Source organism: Cherax quadricarinatus, chromosome 7, assembly GCF_038502225.1.
Source record: "Cherax quadricarinatus isolate ZL_2023a chromosome 7, ASM3850222v1, whole genome shotgun sequence".
NCBI classification, from domain to species: domain Eukaryota; kingdom Metazoa; phylum Arthropoda; class Malacostraca; order Decapoda; family Parastacidae; genus Cherax; species Cherax quadricarinatus.
In genome coordinates, this window is record NC_091298.1 from 55,280,238 (window position 1) to 55,301,719 (window position 21,482).

The following is a 21,482-nucleotide window of genomic DNA, read 5'->3' on the forward strand; positions in this document are numbered from 1 at the left end:
AAAAAATAGAAGATTTATGTTATGCAGACTACTGCATTCGTGTAGAAGTGGCATAGAAATGGTATAAATAATATCTGGGCACTTGTGAAAGAACATTACACTCACCAGTTGACGTGTATTGGACGCGTGGCATGATTTGTTTACCTTTGAATTTGGCAAAAATCGAACATTTCTGCTACTTTGAGCTCAATTTCAAGGTACTTTTCATTGTGAAACCAATCAAAATCATCTCAATTTCCATAATAAGTCTTCCATTCTATAAATTGAGACCAGGAAAACTAGAATACAACCACAAATAGCATACGAAAATACACTGCAAAGTCGCTGTTTTAAACCAAAAACACGGATGGAGTTTTTTTTTCTCATTATGCACTGTGTGCTGCAGGATTTTTTTTATACTGTGCACACTGACCACATAGACCCATTCTTTCATATGTAGGCCTACCAGCTTTTTCTCGCTAGATTTGAAGGTGCTAGAATTTATGCGTACTAGTACGGCACCAACCCTGGCGTGCAAGCCGTACTAGTACGGCACCAACCCTGAAAGGGTTAATCCGTTCCTGAGAGCTCATTGTAAGCTGAAATTATCGTTAACCGAATTAATTTCCTCCATAAGAAATAATGGAAATCAAATTAATCTGTTCCTGACACCCCAAAGTATGAAAAAAAAAAATTTTTACCACATGAAATGTAAATTTTAATACACACAAACTGAAGAACACATGCACAATTACTACTCTACTAAGAATAGAATATATGACACTTACCTTTATTGAAGATCTGGTGATGATTGATGGGATGGGAGGAGGGGAGAGCGTGGAAGTTATTGTTTAGAAGGGGAATCCCCTTCCATTAGGACTTGAGGTACCAAGTCCTTTTCTGGGGTTACTTCCCTTCTTCTTTTAATGCCACTAGGGCCAGCTTGAGAGTCACTAGACCTCTGTTGCACAACAAATCTGTCCATAGAGCTCTGTAACTCTCGTTCCTTTAAGACTTTCCTAAAATGGGCCATAACATTGTCATTGTACAGGTTGCCAACACGGCTTGCAGTAGCTGTGTCAGGGTGATTTTCATCCGTAAAGGTTTGCAGTTCAACCCACTTTGCACACATTTCCTTAAACTCTTTTTTCAATTCCATACTAATTCTCACCCTTTTTACCACAGGGATGGCACTAGAAGCTTTCTTGGGGTCCATGGTGACTTATTTTGCAGTTACAAGCACTAAAAATACTGGGATAATGTGAAATGTACCGAATGTATGAGTAGATGCGACCGCACTGGCTGGTTTGTAAACACTGGCGCTGAGGCCACACGTGGGACGCGTCCCGGACAAATCACGTAAGGCGAGTTTTTTATCATGAGGCAAAGCAAAATTTTTGCATTCAAATGCTTCGTATGGTGGATTTAATTTAATGCGATGCGTTCGTAAGGCAGGGGTCCGTTGTACTTTGTTACCATATCACAATTTTCTTTTTTCTTACTCTTGGGCTCATTACAGACTAATGACTAATCATGTATATTTTTCCTCTTCTATAGAGTACAAAACAGGATGGTGGCATGTTGGGGACCTTGAGCAGCTTCGTGAAATGATTGCTGCATTAAATGAAAGAGGTGTAAGAGAACGAGAGCTTAAGCGCTTCATTGAGAAGAATCTTACTATAGTAAAGAATGCCCTTTCTAAAGTAAGTCATTTATACCTGATGATTTAAAATTGTTCATCATGTGAATATTGTGACTAATTTTGTGAAGAATGTAGATTATGTATATTACATATATATTTAACAAATTATCTTGTTAGGAACTTTGATAAATAAGGCTTTCTTTTTATGGTTTACATTTTTGTCCATATGGAAATATTCTTCAGAAATTTGACTGAAAAGGCTAAAGCAGATAATTCTAAAGTGGTTAAATTTGTGTAATTATGCTCACTAACTGTGAACACTTGTTAGCTAATATACAATTATTTAAAACATTTGTACACAACAGAATTGACTGTATATAATTTACAAATAATATAGCAGGTAGCTGTTGAGTCCTAAGGATTAGTGTAACTAATTAGTTCTGAGAGATGCAGATGCTGAAGAGTGAAACATTTAGCATTATCCTGCTTTGCCTTCTTCACACTTGGCGATATTTTCACGTTTTTGTAATGTGGATGGTTTCTAGTCCTGTATTTGAGCAGTGGAATACTTTTCATGTAGCGGACACACAAAAACAGACTGGCTCTGGTGGCATCCGTGAGTAAAGTAAAATGCAAATCTCACTCTCAGTCATTGTTTGTGGCTTTGTCAAATATTTTTTATAGCTGCATTTCGTTTCCATCTGCATCAGTGCATATCTGAGTGAAGTTGAAGTCCTAGGGGCATGATAGTCCTAAGCTAGGCTTAGAGGCTGTCACCAAATATTGTATCCAAACATTTCTTCTGATATAACTTAGATAAATGACTGCTTCCAGTTATTTCTGAGTAAATTACACTGGAAGTGCCTTTTTATTGGCATGTGATGAAGCGATGCACTACAAAGCAATTTTTTTTGGTACTCGTGTTTAAGATTTTCTGTTCAGAGGTGAAAGGCTTCATCTTCATAATATCATAATATTCTACATTCTGAGTCAAGTGACGTGCAAATTTATTTTACATATTTCGCCAACTAATTGTTTTTGGTTGATTATTGCTCTTTATATTCACTGAAGCAGTCTGCAACTAGTTTTCACTATTTGTAGGCTATAGTGAGTTGCTTTTAAATATAGTACTGTAGTTATTACTTGCTTCCACTAAGAAATAAGAATAATGTATAAGTGAAAAATCCTAGTTACCTCTGCACATACATAAGTGTTATAATGTAGTATAGTATAGTATTTGAGTGAGAGAGAAAGCTGTTATGTGAAAGAAAAGTTAAGGAATAGGATAATATTGCATAGGGTAAACATTAGCTAGAAAATTAAGATTTTTTTTTATTTTAGTTCCCTTGTCAGTTTGCTTCTAAGGTTAACTATGCTAAACAAAGCTGATGCCTAAAAATAATTGAAAAATTATTACAACTATTACACATCAAGTGACTTACATTGATGCTATGTGTTAGTATTAGCTATGTACTGTTTAAAACATTGTTTACTATTTTTCTAAGAAATTGACCCTTTAGTTAAAGCTGTTAACATGGACTTTCCAATAGAAAGTCTTTAGTCTAGTGACTGAAGTAGTGTGAAAATGTTATTAAGGCAGAATACATTTGGATATGTGACTTAATTAGTAAAGACTTAAGTTTTGTAATTTGGTAGCATAATGCTTTCATTTTATGTACGTGTGTGACATTGAATATATAATTTGTAAGGATTTTCCAAATTGTTGGCCATGCAGATTGCTGGTGATGATGGCTCTGGAGCATTGTTGTGGTGCTGGGATGGGATGAGGCCTGGGTCACTTTAGCAATACAGAACCAGTCATATATTTATTGGCCCTGCTTTATAAATCAGGTCATTTAGAGACCTAATTGAAGTAAAGCTTTCAGTAAATACAAGAGGGGTAAAAGTGAATCACAGATTTCCTGAGCCAAAATGAAACTTTAAATCAAAATAAACTGTGTATATACAGATTCCTAGCAGGCTGCTATGTTATCTTTTATCTGCTCACTTCAAGGATCACCAAAGGCATGCAAGGATAATATTTACTCCTGCACATTGACATGCACATTGTGGCAAGATATAGGTACCGCACCTTCTCAAGTACAGTGAACCAAGTAGTAAGTGAAGGTGTTAATGACCAGTTAACTTAGCAGTTTAATACTCTACAACATAGATTTACAGCCATGAGGTAAACTGTTAATGCTGTGAGTCCATGAATTATTTTTTATTGGTTCACCTTGACCATTACATAACATACATCTTGGATCTGAAGCGCCAATGTAATGCCAAGTTCAGCATGCACAACCTATGTGAAGCCCATGGTTTACGTTTTGTCACCATGTCAGGCATGAACAGCTTTAAATGAGGAAATAAATATTTTAGATATTTGAGAAAGTGAGGAAACTGACAGACTGTCTAATAATTAGTTCCTGTAAAGATTTACTACTTAAAGACTTGATTGGACTCTCTATTAGAGGGACAGAGTGCTGCAAAGAAGAAAATTAAACAGACTACAGTCCTTGTGTCTGAAACTAATAGTTAAGATGAACAGCGTTATGAGCAAAAATATACAGAACATATGAGAAAAAAACTTCATTTTAGTGGAGGATACGTGACATAAGGGGTTTCACTTTTTGTTGCTTCTATTAGAAGCATTGATTTCCATTCCACGAATGGTAGATGTACATGTTCACCAGAATTCGTCTATGCAGTACTTACAAATACTGTAATAGGGTTTTATTTGAGCATCACATACTCAGCAGATACATGCTGTGTCTGTGGCATACCTGTGACTGGTTTTGAAGGTTCTTTTACCTTCACAACGTGGCCTGTAGCCAGAAGTTTTTTGACTGACTTATAAACCAGGCTGTTGCAACTGTTGGATGACAAGCCTTCATAACCATCACAGCCTGGCTTATCTGACACTTCCTGTAGGAATAGGTCTAGTTCCCTCTTGAAAACCTCTGCTTTTGTTCAAGCAGTATTTCTCATAGCTATCTGCTGGGAGATAGCTATGAGAGTCATGCACAGCAGATTGACACAGTGCTCCCAGATTTTTTCAATGATAGCCCTGCTTTTCACTGGGTTTATCTTACACTTCCTCTATCTCTCCAGTAAGTGATTATGGCAGTGTGAAGATTGGGGACCTGACACTTAAGTATTTTCTATTTGCATCATATATTATCGGGTATTTTTCTCTTCTTCATTTCAGATAATGCATTGTAAAGGTTTTGAGACATTTCCAGTAATTTAGATGTTTTATTCATTCTTTCTGAGCTGTAAAGAATCTCTGTACATTGTACATTTTCCAACTGTGATATATCTCCTGATTTGAATGGCATGGTGAGAATATAACAATATTTGGAATATGAAGAACAAGGGATCTAAATAGTACAGTACTATCACTAGTGTGATTTCTCTTGTTTTGAAAGTTGTCATAATCCAACCTATCATTTTCCTAGTTTCCGAAGCATTTCCTTTACTGTGTTCATTAAACGATAAGTCATCTGTTATTAGTCTATAATATACTCTGCCTGCATTCTGCCCTGTGTTTATTTTGAGGTCTCAATTCTATTTATATCAAATCAATTTGAATTTATTGCATTTGAACATCATGATAGTTTCCTTTGTTTGCTGGAGAACAGTGTTAATATCTGTTTGTAATCTTTTTAAGCCATCTACTGACATAACTTTCTTACTTAGAGTAGACAGCTATCTTTTGTTCCAGAAACACAGAACTATACATTAAATCATGATGGATGGAGTGAATAACTCATGGGATAAATTGGGTTACATTCCATGCCTCTTCCAAAAAAGCCAATTTTTTTTAGTAGACAATTTATCTAAAATAATAAACTGAGTATTGTACAGTGATCTTATGTGGACATTAGAGCACAGTATTACAGTATGATACATGACGATTTAAACTGACATAACCTAATGAAGTCAAGCATGTAAATACACTTATATACCTTAAATTCTTTTGTGTGTGCGTGTGCATGTGCGTGCATGCGTGCACACGCAAGTGGGTGCATGCATGAGTGTGAGTGTGTGCATGTGTTTGTATCTGAGTTATCTAAAACTATATTGACATATTGGGCATAACTGACGTGGTACTAAATAATAAGTATGTAGAATTATAGACATAGAAGCTCTAACCTAATTTTTTATACTGTATTTCTAATTTGCTTTGCTTTTTACCTGTTATCAGTATTGTCATCGTGTTATGTAGCAATAGTAATTGTTTTGTCTTTGTTGCAAGAAATGTACAAAATAAGCCATGGAAATGGGAAATAAAATGTCATATGTTTAATAATAAATACTTAAAATGATGAGCAGGAGGCAAAAAATGTGCTTGCCTAATATATCTTAACTAATTTTTTTTTACACATTCATGTACATTACAATAGATGCTTATTTAAGTTCACATTTTAAGCTCTTTAAAATTACAATGTAGCCTAGAAATGCTCAGTATGACCCCTATATACTACAGAGAAGAGGAGTTTAAATTACAGAAAATCTTAAAATTAATGCAATAGTAATGTTGTAGAGTGAAGGTGAGAAGCAAGGTACCTGCACTCTGAAGGTTAGGTGGAGATGCTGTGTTTTTGTGTGAATTCATTGAATTTTGGTAAATTTTTTTAGTCATATGCAATAGATCCCAGACTTAAAATCAGGGCACTTTGGATTAAATTTATAACTTATAACTGTTTAACCCTTTCAGGGTCCAGACCCCTGATCTGAGACTTGTTCACAGGGTCCAAGAATTTAAAAAAAAAAAAAAATATTTTTTCTTATGAAATGGAAGAGAATATTTTTCTTAAGGCAGTAAAACAAAAAGTACAAAATTTAATGGAAAATGGATGGAATTATGCTCTTGCAAATTTTGCTGTGTCAGCGATATTTACGCATTAGTGATTTTGCTCAATTTAACTCCCATTTTAGGCCAATTGCATTATTCCACTCGATCAAATTCTTAGGTATTTCGCTAGTATCACTTCTGCTTTATTGATTGAGGACAAAAAATCGCCTAGTCAACTATTTCATCTATCCAATAAATTGACCAGAAATTTGTAATTAGGCCAATTTCACACAAAGTTCAAAATATTCCAGTTTCAAAATAGGGTCCAGAATAAACAAAGCAGGCATTCCTGGCACTAAAATAACATTTCCTCTGTTTATTAGTTATGTTTCCAGGCTTTATATAAATGAATTCCATATTGATTTTTTTATTCATATAATGAATTTTTATTTACACCAAAAAATAGAAGATTTACTGTTATGCAATATTGTAATAATTGTATAAATAATATCAGGGCATTTGTGAACATATATTAGACCCACCAGTTGACATGTATTGGATGTGTGACGTCATTTGTTTACTCTTGAACATTGGCAAAAATCGAACATTTCTACTAATTTGAGCTCGGTTTCAATCCATTTTCAGTACTAAAACCAATCAAAATAATCTCTATTTCTGTAATATATCTTCCATTCTGTCAAATGAGACTAAGAAACCGCGAATGCAAATGTAAAAAACATACTAATATACATCGCAAATTCGCTGTTTTAATCCAAAAACAGTCTCATTTTTTCTCATTATGCACTGCTTGCTGCAGGATTTGTTTTATATGGTACACACTTACCACATAGATGCATTCTCTCATATCTAGACCCAAATTTCCTCTTCACAGATTATCTGAGTGAGCTGAAGTCATGGCATAGAACTACAGCTTGGACCCTGGCTTCAAAGCCATAGAACTATGGGACGGACCCTCAAAGGGTTAAATGCAGATATGATAATTACATATATTCAAACAAATTATCTTTGCCACAATAATTTGTTTTTCTTGAAATATATTGATAGTTTGTGTGTACATATTGTGCATGTGTGGAGAGTTTTTTATTTGGTAGGGATTGATACAGAAGTATAGTTATAAAATTGTGATTTTCTTAATCTCTAATATTAACGTTACTTTTCTGGTTAGTTATTTTACCTAATGCATTTATAGTTTGTGCATGTTCATATTATGCACATGTAGAGAGTGGTAGAGAACTGTTAGATATATTATTTACGTTCTGTTTGCCTGCAGAGCTGTCTAAGTCTGGTACCTATCAGTGGCTAGTGGGCAGGGCAGAACAGGGAATGATTGGTAAGCCAGGGAAGGTCCGGTAGGTTGCCACGGAACCTGGGGGAGTCCCCAGCCTCAGGGAAGACCCCAACCAGTGGGAAAAGGATGGGCAAGTAATACATACCTTCTTTCTCCTCTCTCTACCCTGGCTCAGTTTACTATAGCCTCCCATTCCTCCAGTTGCTATATGACCCCTGTAGGTTTAAATGTAAAATGTATTGTTGTTAGATATGTTGAAAAAGAGAGTCTGAGTGAATGGGAGGTAACATAAGGGGAAGGGAAGGTAAGGAATAGAGAGAGGGAATGGTAGGGAGTGGGAAAAGGATGAAGGGAAGAGAGAGAGAGAAAGGGACTCATCTGAATACCAAACTATACAATATTTTTAATTTCATAGTTAAAAAATGAAATGAGAAAAGAAATATTATGGCTCTGGAGTGTATCTCTGATTATAACATGAGCATTTATGGAAAGCTAGGTTCCTACTTCTGTACATGCACATAATGAATGGTTTTTCAGGAATGCATTATGGTTTGTAGTGGAGAACCTACTGTGTGTACAGTACAACTTGACTCACGTTTTGTCAGTCCCCTCTGGCAGCAAATGTGTTGTAGACGGGTGTTGATGTTATCTTATTAGATCAAGCTGGATGCCTGTGGTTCTTGTATAGATGTTGAAGAATCTTCAGCAGTTTGGGAATGGGAGGTGTTCTGTAATGCATTTCTACTTTATTTTTTTTTTTTCAACAAGTCAACTGTCTCCCACCGAGGCAGGGTGACCCAAAAAGAAAGAAAATCCTCAAAAAGAAAATACTTTCATTATCATTCAACACTTTCACCTCACTCACACATAATCACTGTTTTTGCAGAGGTGCTCAGAACACAATATCTACTTTATGTTATCATTTATTAATTTATAGAGCTCACAAAATATCAGCATCATTTATTCCAGACCCTGTTTTAGTTTAAGGCATCAGTCCATGATAGCAATGAATTCACTGAAAACACTCTGTCTTTTATATTAACCCTTAAATGGTCCAAACATATATATATGTTTTTTCAACATCTGAAAGCATGTAAAAAATGTAGATATTCTTTCTTGTTTTACATTTGAAAATTTGTAAAAAAACTTTTACCTACAATTTTTTTTTTGTTATATTTGAAAATATGTAAAAAAAAAAGTAGATCTACTTTGGAGCACTACGGATTTGAACGTCGATCTGTTTGGACCGTTTAAGCGTTTAAGCGGGGAACTTTTCCAGTCCAGTGGATTAGGGAAGCTCCTTGTGAGCATATTTCTCCTAAATTGTTGCATATTTGTCATCTTTATACATTTGTTGGTACTAGTTTCCTTGTGTGATTCACATTACTTATAAACTTGTGCATGATTCATTACTGTGAGTAGTTTCTTTTTTTTCCACCTGCTCCTTCTTTTCTAGGAAATTTATCATCTCAGCCAGTTCTTTAGTTAGTTCCCTGTTGTTCTCTTTCAACAGTTTGTCTATACAGCTTCTCCTCAGTTAGCGACGTACTCGTTTACCAACAGCTCAGACTTACGATGGGCTTTCTGACCAGTATGCATACCTAAATAATGTATATAAGGGTCGGTAGTAGGTTGGTAGACAGCAACCACCCAGGGAGGTACTGCCGTCCTACCAAGTGAGTGTGAAACAGAAACTTGTAACTGTTTTACATGATGGTAGGATTGCTGGTGTCCCTTTTTCTGCCTTATAAACATGCTGGATAACAGGTATATCTTGCTACTTCTATTTACACTTAAGCCACACTACACAGGCATGCACCAGTTTGGAACCCGCACTGGGTCAAGAACATTAAGAAATTAGAGAAAGTGCAAAGGTTTGCAACAAGGTTAGTTCCAGAGCTAAGGGGAATGTCCTATGAAGAAAGGTTGAGGGAAATTAGCCTGATGACACTGGAGGACAGGAGGGATAGGGGAGACATGATAACGACATACATAATACTGCGTGGAATAGACAGGGTGGACAGAGACAAGATATTCCAGAGAGGGGACACAGAAACAAGGGGTCACTCTTGGAAGTTGAAGACTCAGATGAGTCACAGGGATGTTAGGAAGTAGTTCTTCAGTCATAGAGTGGTCAGGAAGTGGAACAGTCTGGTGAGCAATGTAGTGGAGGCATGAACCATACATAGCTTTAAGACGAGGTATGATAAAGCTCATGGAGCAGGGAGAGAGAGGACCTAGTAGCGTTCAGTGAAGAGGTGGGGCCAGGAGCTGAGTCTCAACCCCTGCAACTACAATTAGGTGAGTACAGCCTCTCCTCAGTGACATGCTTATTTACTGATGCCTCAAACTTACTTTGGGCTCTCTGACCATTATTTATACCTAAATAATGTATATTAGAGCTGATTTCCTCTCTTCTGGTTATTTCAATATACAGTACACTACCGTATAAACATTAAAAATACAGTGGACCCTCATTTTTTGTGGCTAAACAGTTCCTGAGAGTCTGCTGAAAGTCGAAATTCATGAATGGCAAAACCATTTTCCCCATAAGAAATAATGGAAATACAATTAATCCGTTCCAGACACCTAAAAATATAAAAATTTTTTTTTTTTTTCCAAATTAAATAGAGATTTACATACGGAAAACAATGAGAAGTCAAGTACATACATATATAAAATAATAATAACATTACATTGACCTTTATTGAAGACTTTTGGGTTGATGGAAGACAGGAGGAGGGAAGAGGATGAAGGTACACTATTGTTTGGAAGGGGAATCCCCTTCCATAAAGACTTCAGGTACAAAGTCCTTTTCTGGGGTTACTTCCCTTTGTTTTTTAATGGTACTTGGACCAGCTTGAGAGACACTAGACCCCTGTCGCACAAAATATCTGCCCAGAGAGCTCTGTTTCTGGCATTTCTTTAAAACATCCTTAAAATGGGACACAACATTGTCATTGTACATGTTGCCAATATGGCCTGCAACAGCTTTGTCAGGGTGAAGTTCATCCATAAATGTTTGCACCCTTGTCCACATTGCACAAATGTCTTTAATATTTGAAGAAGGCACCTTCCTCCATCTCTCTTCTTCCTCCTCTGAAGCAATTTCCTGAGCTGTGGTCTGTTGCTGTTGCAGATGAAGGTCTTGCAGCTCTGTAGTTGTTAGCTCTTCATCATGATCCTCCACCAACTCTTCCACATCCTCGAAACTCACATCCAGTCCCATGGAATTCCCCAATGCCACAATACTTTCCACAATTGGTATAGGCTCCTCAGGGTTAGCCCCAAACCCTTCAAAATCCCTCTCTTGTACACATTGTGGCCACAATTATTCTCCAAGCAAACTTCAAAGTCTTGGAAGTCACTCCCTCCGAAGCCTTACCTATAAGGTTTATGCAACGGAGGATATTGAAGTGATCTTTCCAGAACTCTCTTAAGGTCAGTTCAGTGTCTGAGGTCACTTCAAAGCACTTTTGAAACACTGCTTTGGTGTACAGTTTTTTGAAGTTTGAAATGACCTGCTGGTCCATGGGCTGGAGGACCATTTGCTCTTCGAAGTCTGGAGGATGAGCAGAAGCATTGTTCATTACCAGGAGGCACTTGAGTTCCAATTTATTTTCCAGGAGGTATTTCTTCACACTGGGGTCAAACACTTCATTGAACCAATCAAGTAAAATGTCCCTCGTGACCTATACCTTACTGTTACCCTTCCACATCGCACAAATTAACCTTGGCGACACTTCTTCTTGAACACTGGGATTTTCAGAGTGATACACCAGTAAAGGCTTCACTTTGAAATCCCCACTAGCATTATTACAAAACATGAGAGTTAGCCTGTCTTTCACAGGCTTGTGTCCTGGCAGTGCCGTTTCCCCCTATGTGATGTAGGTCCTCTTCGGCATTTTCTTCCAAAACGGGCCTGTTTCGTCACAATTGAACACTTGTTGGGGTTTGAATTGTTCAGTCTCTTTGTACCCCTTGAACTCCTGAACATATTTTTCATCCGCGTTTTTGTCAACTCGCAGCCTCGCCATGCCTTACCACAATGTGTATGCCACTATGCTTCTTAAATCTCTCAAACCAGCCTTTGCTGGCATTAAAATCACAAACATCAGCACTCGTTGTAGGCATTTTCTTTATAAGATTGTCATGCAACTGCCTTGCCTTTTCACAAATTATCAGCTGCATAACACTGTCTCCTGCTAACTGCTTTTGGGTAATCCACACCAACAATATCCTCTCCACTTCTTCGAGGATTTGTGATCTCTTTTTAATCAGCATATCTGCCCCTTTTGCAGCAACAGCTTCGTTGATTTCCTTTCCCTTCGCCATGATTGAAGTGATAGTTGAATGGTGTTTGCCATACATCCTGGCAAGCTCTGAAACACGCACTACACTTTCATATTTTTCAATTTCTTTCTTTCTTTAATTCAATTGTGTTTCTCACTTTCTTTACCAAAGGGCTGGCACTAGCTTTCTTTGCATCCATGGTGACTTATTTAGCAACTGGAAGTACAAGAAAGATTGGAATTTTACGAAATGTATGAATGTGTGTGATGATGGTCACACGCTGATAAACAATGACACACTGAGTGTGAATGGTGTGGGAGACTGGCTTTGTGAGCGCGCTGACGTTGGATGCGTACCAGACGGTCGCCGAATTACGAGGCCAATCGTGAACTGCGAGGCTATGTTTTGCCGAAAGTCATATTTCACGAAAGTTGTGGCTAGCGAAATGCGGGGTTCACTGTATACCTTCAATGTTAAGTGAGGAGAAGCTGTATATACATATATCTAGGTTTTTTCTTCTTTTTTTTAATAGCTCTTGTTCTTCTTTATTTCCTCTATTCTCCATGGGGAAGTGGAAAAGAATCTTTCCTCTGTAAGCCATGCTTGTTGTATGAGGTGACTGAAATGCCAGGAGCAAGGAGTTAGTAACCCCTTCTCCTGTATATATTACTAAATGTAAAATGAAAAACTTCTGTTTTTCTTTTTGGGCCACCCCGCTTCGGTAGGATATGGCCGGTGCATTGAAAGAAAGAAGAAAAGTCTGTTGAGTATACCTGGTAAAGTGTGTGAAAGAATTAAGAGTAAGACAGAGAGTAGGATAGCAGATAAACAAGGAGGCTTTAGGAAGGGTAGGGGGTGTGTAGAACAAGTGTTTACAGTGAAACATATAGGTGAGCAGTATTTAGATAAGGGTAAAGAGGTTTTTGTGGCATTTATGGATTTGGAAAAGGCATATGACAGGGTGGATAGGGGGACAATGTGGCAGATGTTGCAAATGTATGGAATATTAGGTAGGTTATTGAAAGCAGTGAAGAACTTTTATGAGAATAGTGAGACTCAGGTTAGAGTATGTAGGAGAGAGGGCCTTAGACAAGGATGTGTAATGCCACCATGGTGGTTCAATATATTTACAGATGGGGTTGTAAGAGAAGTGAGTGCTTAGGTGTTGGCAAGAGGTGTGGTGTTAAAAGATAAAGATTCTAACACAAAGTGGGAGTTGTCTCAGTTGCTCTGCCACCGCCACAATTCCTAACACATGTAATGACATATTTTAAATAAGATTGGGCGGCAGGGAATTCACGAAAGTTCGAAGTCCGCGAAAGTGGAAAACATGAATGTTGAGGGAGACCTGTATAGTGTAAGCGTGCCCATGGAAAAACAGTAATAGAATGAATGATGGTGAAAGTTTTTCTTTTTTGGGCCACGCTACCTTGGTGGGAAACAGTTGATGCCTTAATAAAAATAAAAAAATAAATAAATAGAGCTGATTTCCTTTATTCTGCCTATTGCAATATACAATACACTACTGTACAAACATTTAAAAATATAAATGGTGCAAAGGTGACATTAAAACAATATCAAAATTGGTTGACACAAACCCACTACCATTATAGTATGCTTCTCACTTAGCGACAAATTCGTTTACCGACGTGGTCTTAGGAACAGATCTCCGTTGTTAAGTGAGGAGAGGTTGTATATAGTTTCTCAGTATTCTTCTAAGATACTGTAAGGCAATGAATTATAAAACATACTTAGGTTAGTTTTGGACATACAGCAGGCATGTGTGAGCCTGTTAGATAGGAATGAATGGAGACAAATGGTGTTTGGGACTTAACGAGCTGTTGGAGTATGAGCAGTTTAATGTTCTGTGAAGGGAGTCAGGGAAACCAGTTAGCCGGACTTGAGTCCTGGAGATGGGAAGTACAATGCCTGCACTTTAAAGCAGGGGTTTGGGATATTTCCCATTTCAAGTGACATGTATTCTGTCATATGTGCGCACCTCTGCAAAGACAGTGAAAGTGTTTCTTCATTTTGGGGTCATCCTGCTTCGGTGGGAGATGGCCAGCATGTTAAAAGAAAAGAATAGTTTGTGTTGAAAGTTGCAAGAAAAGTTTACTAGTCATTTAAAATTAGACAACGTTTGTCTATGTTGTGCTTTGATTTATTTTTACTTGTGGCAGTGGTCATTACTGAGGTGATGGGATAATGTGTGTCACTGTAGTATAGAATGTGAGGATAACATCAGTAAGCAATAGAATGGAAGAGGGTAGCAAGGCTGATCACGAATCTTAAAAAATTTGAGCTTATTGCATAAAAGGATAAAATTTATTTATGCTGCATTCTTCTTGTTTGTATAATGCTTGGGTATTCTGCACATACATACATACTCAGTAATGAAAATTTGTTTAAGAACATGTATGGCATCCCACCAGTACCTGTTTTTAAATATTATACTGGGTTGTATTATGGATATAGTATTTTTTACAATAATTTAGAAATAAAAGAGTAAAGCACTTGTAACAAGATAGTTATGAAATAAGCTTAAACAAAATTCTCTTGTATCAGATTGATTGTGAAGCTGTTAACTTGGATCCTGAAGCCGAGGATGGTGAGAAAGTTGTCTATGATGAGTATGGCACTCCTGTGGCTGATGATCCATCCCATTGGTTACCCGAGAGTGCTCTAAAAGTGGATTTTCTTATCCTAGATGCTGTATATGCAATGGAAGAGAAAATAACAAATGCTTCCATGCAAAATAAGGTAAAGGTAATTACTGCAATATTTTTAATAAGCTGTTTTAATAATTTTCTTCATTCTAATATTTATTATAGGAATTAATAAATTCTAAATTAGTGTAATATAGTCAGATTGCATATATTAGTTAAAGTAAATCTTATCATAATAAATATAAATATAAATAAATGTGTTACATGAAAGGAAAAACATATAAAAGTGGGGTTGCTTTCCAGACACTTTTTTTTTTTTTTTTCAACAAGTCGGCAATCTCCCACCGAGGCAGGGTGACCCAAAAAAGAAAGAAAATCCCCAAAAAGAAAATACTTTCATCATCATTCAACACTTTCACCACACTCACACATTATCACTGTTTTTGCAGAGGTGCTCAGAATACAACAGTTTAGAAGCATACACATATGAAGATACACAACATATCCCTCCAAACTGCCAATATCCCAAACCCCTCCTTTAAAGTGCAGGCATTGTACTTCCCATTTCCAGGACTCAAGTCCGACTATATGTTAATAACTGGTTTCCCTGAAACCCTTCACTAAATATTACCCTGCTCACACTCCAACAGATCGTCAGGTCCCAAGTACCATTCGTCTCCATTCACTCCTATCTAACACGCTCACGCACGCTTGCTGGAAGTCCAAGCCCCTCGCCCACAAAACCTCCTTTACCCCCTCTCTCCAACCCTTTCGAGGACGACCCCTACCCCGCCTTCCTCCCCCTATAGATTTATATGCTTTCCATGTCATTCTACTTTGATCCATTCTCTCTAAATGACCAAACCACCTCAACAACCCCTCTTCTGCCCTCTGACTAATACTTTTATTAACTCCACACCTTTTCCTAATTTCCACACTCCGAATTTTCTGCATAATATTTACACCACACATTGCCCTTAAACAGGACATCTCCTCTGCCTCCAACCGTCTCCTCGCTGCTGCATTTACCACCCAAGCTTCACACCCATATAAGAGTGTTGGTACTACTATACTTTCATACATTCCCTTCTTTGCCTCTATAGATAACGTTTTTTGACTCCACATATACCTCAACGCACCACTCACCTTTTTTCCCTCATCAATTCTATGATTAACCTCATCCTTCATAAATCCATCCGCCGACACGTCAACTCCCAAGTATCTGAAAACATTCACTTCTTCCATACTCCTCCTCCCCAATTTGATATCCAATTTTTCTTTATCTAAATCATTTGATACCCTCATCACCTTACTCTTTTCTATGTTCACTTTCAACTTTCTACCTTTACACACATTCTCAAACTCATCCACTAACCTTTGCAGTTTTTCTTTAGAATCTCCCATAAGCACAGTATCATCAGCAAAAAGTAACTGTGTCAATTCCCATTTTGAATTTGATTCCCCAAAATTTAATCCCACCCCTCTCCCGAACACCCTAGCATTTACTTCCTTTACAACCCCATCTATAAATATATTAAACAACCATGGTGACATTACACATCCCTGTCTAAGACCTACTTTTACCGGGAAGTAGTCTCCCTCTCTTCTACACACCCTAACCTGAGCCTCACTATCCTCAAAAACTCTTTACAGCATTTAATAACTTACCACCTATTCCATATACTTGCAACATCTGCCACATTGCTCCTCTATCCACTCTATCATATGCCTTTTCTAAATCCATAAATGCAATAAAAACTTCCCTACCTTTATCTAAATACTGTTCACATATATGCTTCAATGTAAACACTTGATCTACACATCCCCTACCCACTCTGAAACCTCCTTGCTCATCCGCAATCCTACATTCTGTCTTACCTCTAATTCTTTCAATTATAACCCTACCGTACACTTTTCCTGGTATACTCAGTAAACTTATTCCTCTATAATTTTTACAGTCTCTTTTGTCCCCTTTCCCTTTATATAAAGGGAATATACATGCTCTCCGCCAATCCCTAGGTACCTTCCCCTCTTTCATACATTTATTAAACAAAAGTACCAACCACTCCAGCACTATATCCCCCCCTGCTTTTAACATTTCTGTCATGATCCCATCAGTTCCAGCTGCTTTACCCACTTTCATTCTATGTATTTGTACTAGGTAAAAATTACTACAGTTTAACTTACTTTGCATTCTAATAGTGGGTACTTATTGAATCTGAAGAATATGAAGAGGGCTGATGTGAGTTCATTGGGCTGAGGTAGATGGCTGTGGTTCTTGTGTTGATGTAGATGCAGAGTTGTCAGTAGTTGATGATTGTATTGGAATGCTTATGTATTTTGTAATGTAGCTCTGGTCTATTTTACCCTTCAGTACTTTATAGAGCTGATAATAAGGCATCATCATTGTTGTGCAAGCCCCAGTTCACAACAGTGCATTTCGGCATTTCAGGGTCTTTCTCATGAAAGTCTGAATATGACCAATAATCAGAAATTGCTCATGTAACTCCTGCAGAATTGACTGTTTATATTTAGGATCATCTTCATCCTCTTTGATATCTGCTTCTCTCTCTCTCTCTCATAGATGGGAAGTGAGCTCATGCATCAGTTTTTCTGCAGTTCATTCCTAGCTCATTTATAGCTTCTTCATGCTTATCTTCAGCCTTCTGCTCTCACAGGACTTGTCAGAGACAGTTTCCTAGGCCTGACTCCTTGCTCAGGAAAAACCAAAGAAATTATTCACCACAGAAAACCATAATTGATGCTGACCTGCATTTATGCTGATTGGGGCACTTTATCCTACGACACCTTTACATGAATGGTGCATTTTCATTGTTAAATTTACAGCAGAACTCATGCATGCCAGTCTCAGAGCTGTCAGTCACTGCTGCTACGAGTTTTTCCATTACCTTGTGTGTTTAGTGGTACGTACTTTACTATTTTATTTTTTTTTTTATTATCACACCGGCCGATTCCCACCAAGGCAGGGTGGCCCGAAAAAGAAAAACTTTCACCATCATTCACTCCATCACTGTCTTGCCAGAAGGGTGCTTTACACTACAGTTTTTAAACTGCAACATTAACACCCCTCCTTCAGAGTGCAGGCACTGTACTTCCCATCTCCAGGACTCAAGTCCGGCCTGCCGGTTTCCCTGAATCCCTTCATAAATGTTACTTTGCTCACACTCCAACAGCACGTCAAGTATTAAAAACCATTTGTCTCCATTCACTCCTATCAAACACGCTCACGCATGCCTGCTGGAAGTCCAAGCCCCTCGCACACAAAACCTCCTTTACCCCCTCCCTCCAACCCTTCCTAGGCCGACCCCTACCCCTACCCTACTATTTTTATAATATCTTGATTGTGTGACTATTAGAGATGCATCAGAAATATGGCCTTCACATTTCGGTCCACAAACTACAAAAATCAAAGGATGACTGCGGTAGTTATCAAGAATGAGAAAAACCTTTAGTGCAAGGTTCTTTTTGGCCAGGCATATCTTCACTACAGAAAGAAAACAGTGAACCTTTCAATAAACAGCACCTCAGTCTTCATTGCTGAAATTTTAGACTACCAAATAGCTTACAAATGGGGTGTATCTTTACCTTTTAACCCTTTGGCTGTTACAAGCCCATTTCTGAAACTCATTCTATGTTGCAAAATTTTCGGGAAAAACAAATTATTTTTTCTTAGGAAATGATAGAGAATCTTTTCCCGATGGTAATGACACCAAAAGTACGAAATTTAATCAAAAACTTAAGGAATTACTCTCCCGCGAAGTTAGCGATCTTAGCGATATATACGCATTGGCGATTTCGCCGACTTTGAGCCCTATTTTTGGCCAATTCCATTGTTCCAGTCAACCCAACTCATTGCTCTTTCTTTGGAACTCCATTTTTCTATCAATTGAGTACAAGCAACTGCCCATTTACCGATTTCAACTATCCAATAAAGTGGTCAGAAATTGGCAATTTGGTCAATTTCACACAAATTAAAAAAGATGCCAATTTCAAAATAGTGTCCAGAATAAACAGTGCGGACATTCTTGGCACTAAAATAACATATCCTCTGCTCATTAGTCATGGCTCCAGGCCCCTCTTATATTACTCTTGCTTTCTATTTTGATTTTTTATTCACACAAAAAATAGAAGATTCACTGTTAATGCAGACTACTGCATTATTGTAAAGATGGTATAAATAATAATAGTGCACTAGTGAAAGAATATTAGACTCCCTAGTTGATGTGTATTGGATGTGTGGTGTGATTTGCTTCCTCTTGAACATTGGTAAAAATCAAACATTTCCACTATTTTGAGCTCAATTTCAAGGTCATTTTCATCATGAAACTAATCAAAATCATCTCCATTTCTGTAATATGTATTCCATTATATCAAATGAGACCAAGAAATGAGAATACACCCATAAATACTATACAAAAATACACCTCAAAGTTGGCATTTTAATCCAAAAACAGGGTCAGTTTTTTTTTTTTTTTTCATTTTCCACTGCGTGCTGCAGGATTTTTTAAACAGTGCACACTGACCACACAGACCCATTTTCTCACATGTGGGCCTACCAGCTTTCTCCTGCTTGATTTGAAGCCGCTAGAATTATTGAGTATACATACGTCCAAAACACTGGCTCGTAAGACGTATATATACAGCTGAAACAGTCAAAGGGTTAATGCTTGAGTGCTCTGCATGATAAATAAGCATAGGCTTGCATTTGAAGTCACCTATTGGATTTACATACAGAAGCAAGCTGAGGTGATCCTTAGCTACTTTGAAACCAGGTGTAATTTTTTCTGGCTTAATTGTATGCACTTCCAACATAACCCTATCTCATTAGCATTAAACCTTTGCCTGGGACTGTAACTGTTCTCAGAAATAATTTCTGCACAGTCAGCATTAGTAACCTCTTGTGGCTACATGATCAACTGATTTTTGTTTTTATTTTTTAATTTTTGAACCCTCCAGCACTAAACATACATTGTTGTGAAGGCTATGGATAAGGTTTTGCTCCTTTTTATCTGAACACTAGGCAAGGGCCCTGTTCTTTGTTTTCCCTTCAGCAGGTCATAATCTGTACTTATTGCCCAAGCTCATATTTTTTCTTTTTGTTTCTAGTTGTATGAATGATTCTCTCACACCACAAGCATGGACAACCTTCATTGTGCATCCACTGCCTCAAAACATATGTAAAACTTAGGCTTTCTTCAATACAGTCATAGAGTCATGCATATTCTTCCTGGCACCTCCAGCATCACTAGTATTTCTCTTGGATCCCAGTGTTAATATCCAGAGAGAGATATGAGGTGATGAAAATATTAAAAAATTGTTAGGCAAACTTGCAGTGTGTAAGTAGGGTGACATGGGTGTTAGTGGAGAAGGAAAGAAGCTGTGCCTCCATAAACAGTCTCTTGACCCTTAGGCCCAACTGCCTAACTTTAGATGGAGGAGAAAAATTTCATGAAGTGTAGTATTCAGATTTTCTTTGTCAGTTTAGGCTATGGATACTTAAGGTGGATAGTGCCAAAATTTCATATTAGCTGATTCTCTCATGTTTTCTGCCATGCAATATTCCTACTTTCCAGAGCCATCAAATTGTTTTGGTTGCACTTTTTGAGTCGTATTGCAAAACAATTGGACAACTTGAAGTTGCATTATTAGAGGATTTACTGTATAATTTTTAACGTACCTTTATTTTGATTGTATATTGAGCAGGACAAATGCTGCTGCATTCTTCATTACTTCTTTTGTATTCTAACAGTGCAGGATACAGTATTTTACTGTATTTATAATTTTTTTGGTTTACAGTATATAAAAATTAATAATTTTTTATGGAAATTTAGAATAGGTTTACCGTATTTTACAGTGGAACCTCAGTACTCGAACAGCTCCCTACTCAAACAATTCAGTATTTGAACGCTTTGTTCGGTAAAAAAATCACTCGGTAGTCGACCGTTTGCTTGGCACTTGACCAAACAAACATGACCTGCCCGAACTTCTCTGTAAACTATTTTGTTTCTTTGCATTTTTTTTTATTGGTATAAATAAGTCACCATGGGGCCTATGAAGATTAATGATAGCAGCCAACCAAAAAGAAAATAGGTTTGGAAAAATTTGTTTGGTACTCAAACAGATCGGCTCTGGAATGAATTAAATTCGAGTACCGGGGTTCCACTGTATATAGCATGGAATATTTAGTTTAAGATTTATATTTTTTATTCATTGAATTTTTACATGATAGTAAAATGGATTGCCATATCATGTAAGGCAGAGAATATTAAATTCCTGATTTTGCTTTTTCACAAGTGTCACATGTATGCACACAGAGCTGGCGCTTGGGTGACAGTGGAGAGAAGCATGTAGGAGAATTCCGTGCATCTTGTCTTCAGCCTGTGGATGAAAATGATATTCGCCTTAATCCCATCCATATTGGCAGAGAAAGACTCCTAGCACTTGAAGAAGGTATTGAAAGAAGATACCTTAAACCTCCATTAGGTAAGCTTAGGACAACATTAGAATATTACCAGATTTTTTGGTACTTCATACCATCTAAACTATGTGCAGTATAGCAGTGATAGAAGGTGAACAGTGGTTGTTACACTGAAGAGCAAGTATTTTTCCATTTGAGGTAAGTTTAAGGAATAGGAATTGATAAGTACAATATTTAGAACCAGGGTAATGGACAAGTTACAGCACTGTAGCACGTGCTACAGTGCTAAATAGAATTCTCTTAGCAGAGATACTACTGTATATAAAAGAAAATAGCTTAAAGAGTTTGCCTTG

General features: G+C 37.4%; 1 protein-coding gene across 35 annotated transcripts in view; it reads left to right on the forward strand.

The window, feature by feature from the left end:
* The window catches only part of LOC128686856 (bromodomain adjacent to zinc finger domain protein 2B), a 709,144-nt gene that overhangs the window by 658,327 nt on the left and 29,335 nt on the right, over positions 1 to 21,482 (forward strand). For 29 of the 35 annotated variants that reach the window (XM_070082464.1, XM_070082491.1, XM_070082470.1 and 26 more), the window contains 4 exons: positions 1,537 to 1,682; positions 2,202 to 2,237; positions 14,590 to 14,790; positions 21,026 to 21,194. In XM_070082464.1, coding sequence (XP_069938565.1) covers positions 1,537 to 1,682; positions 2,202 to 2,237; positions 14,590 to 14,790; positions 21,026 to 21,194 — 552 coding nt within the window. The remainder of the gene's footprint in view (positions 1 to 1,536; positions 1,683 to 2,201; positions 2,238 to 14,589; positions 14,791 to 21,025; positions 21,195 to 21,482) is intronic. The other 6 variants (XM_070082481.1, XM_070082496.1, XM_070082500.1 and 3 more) reach the window with 4 other exon arrangements.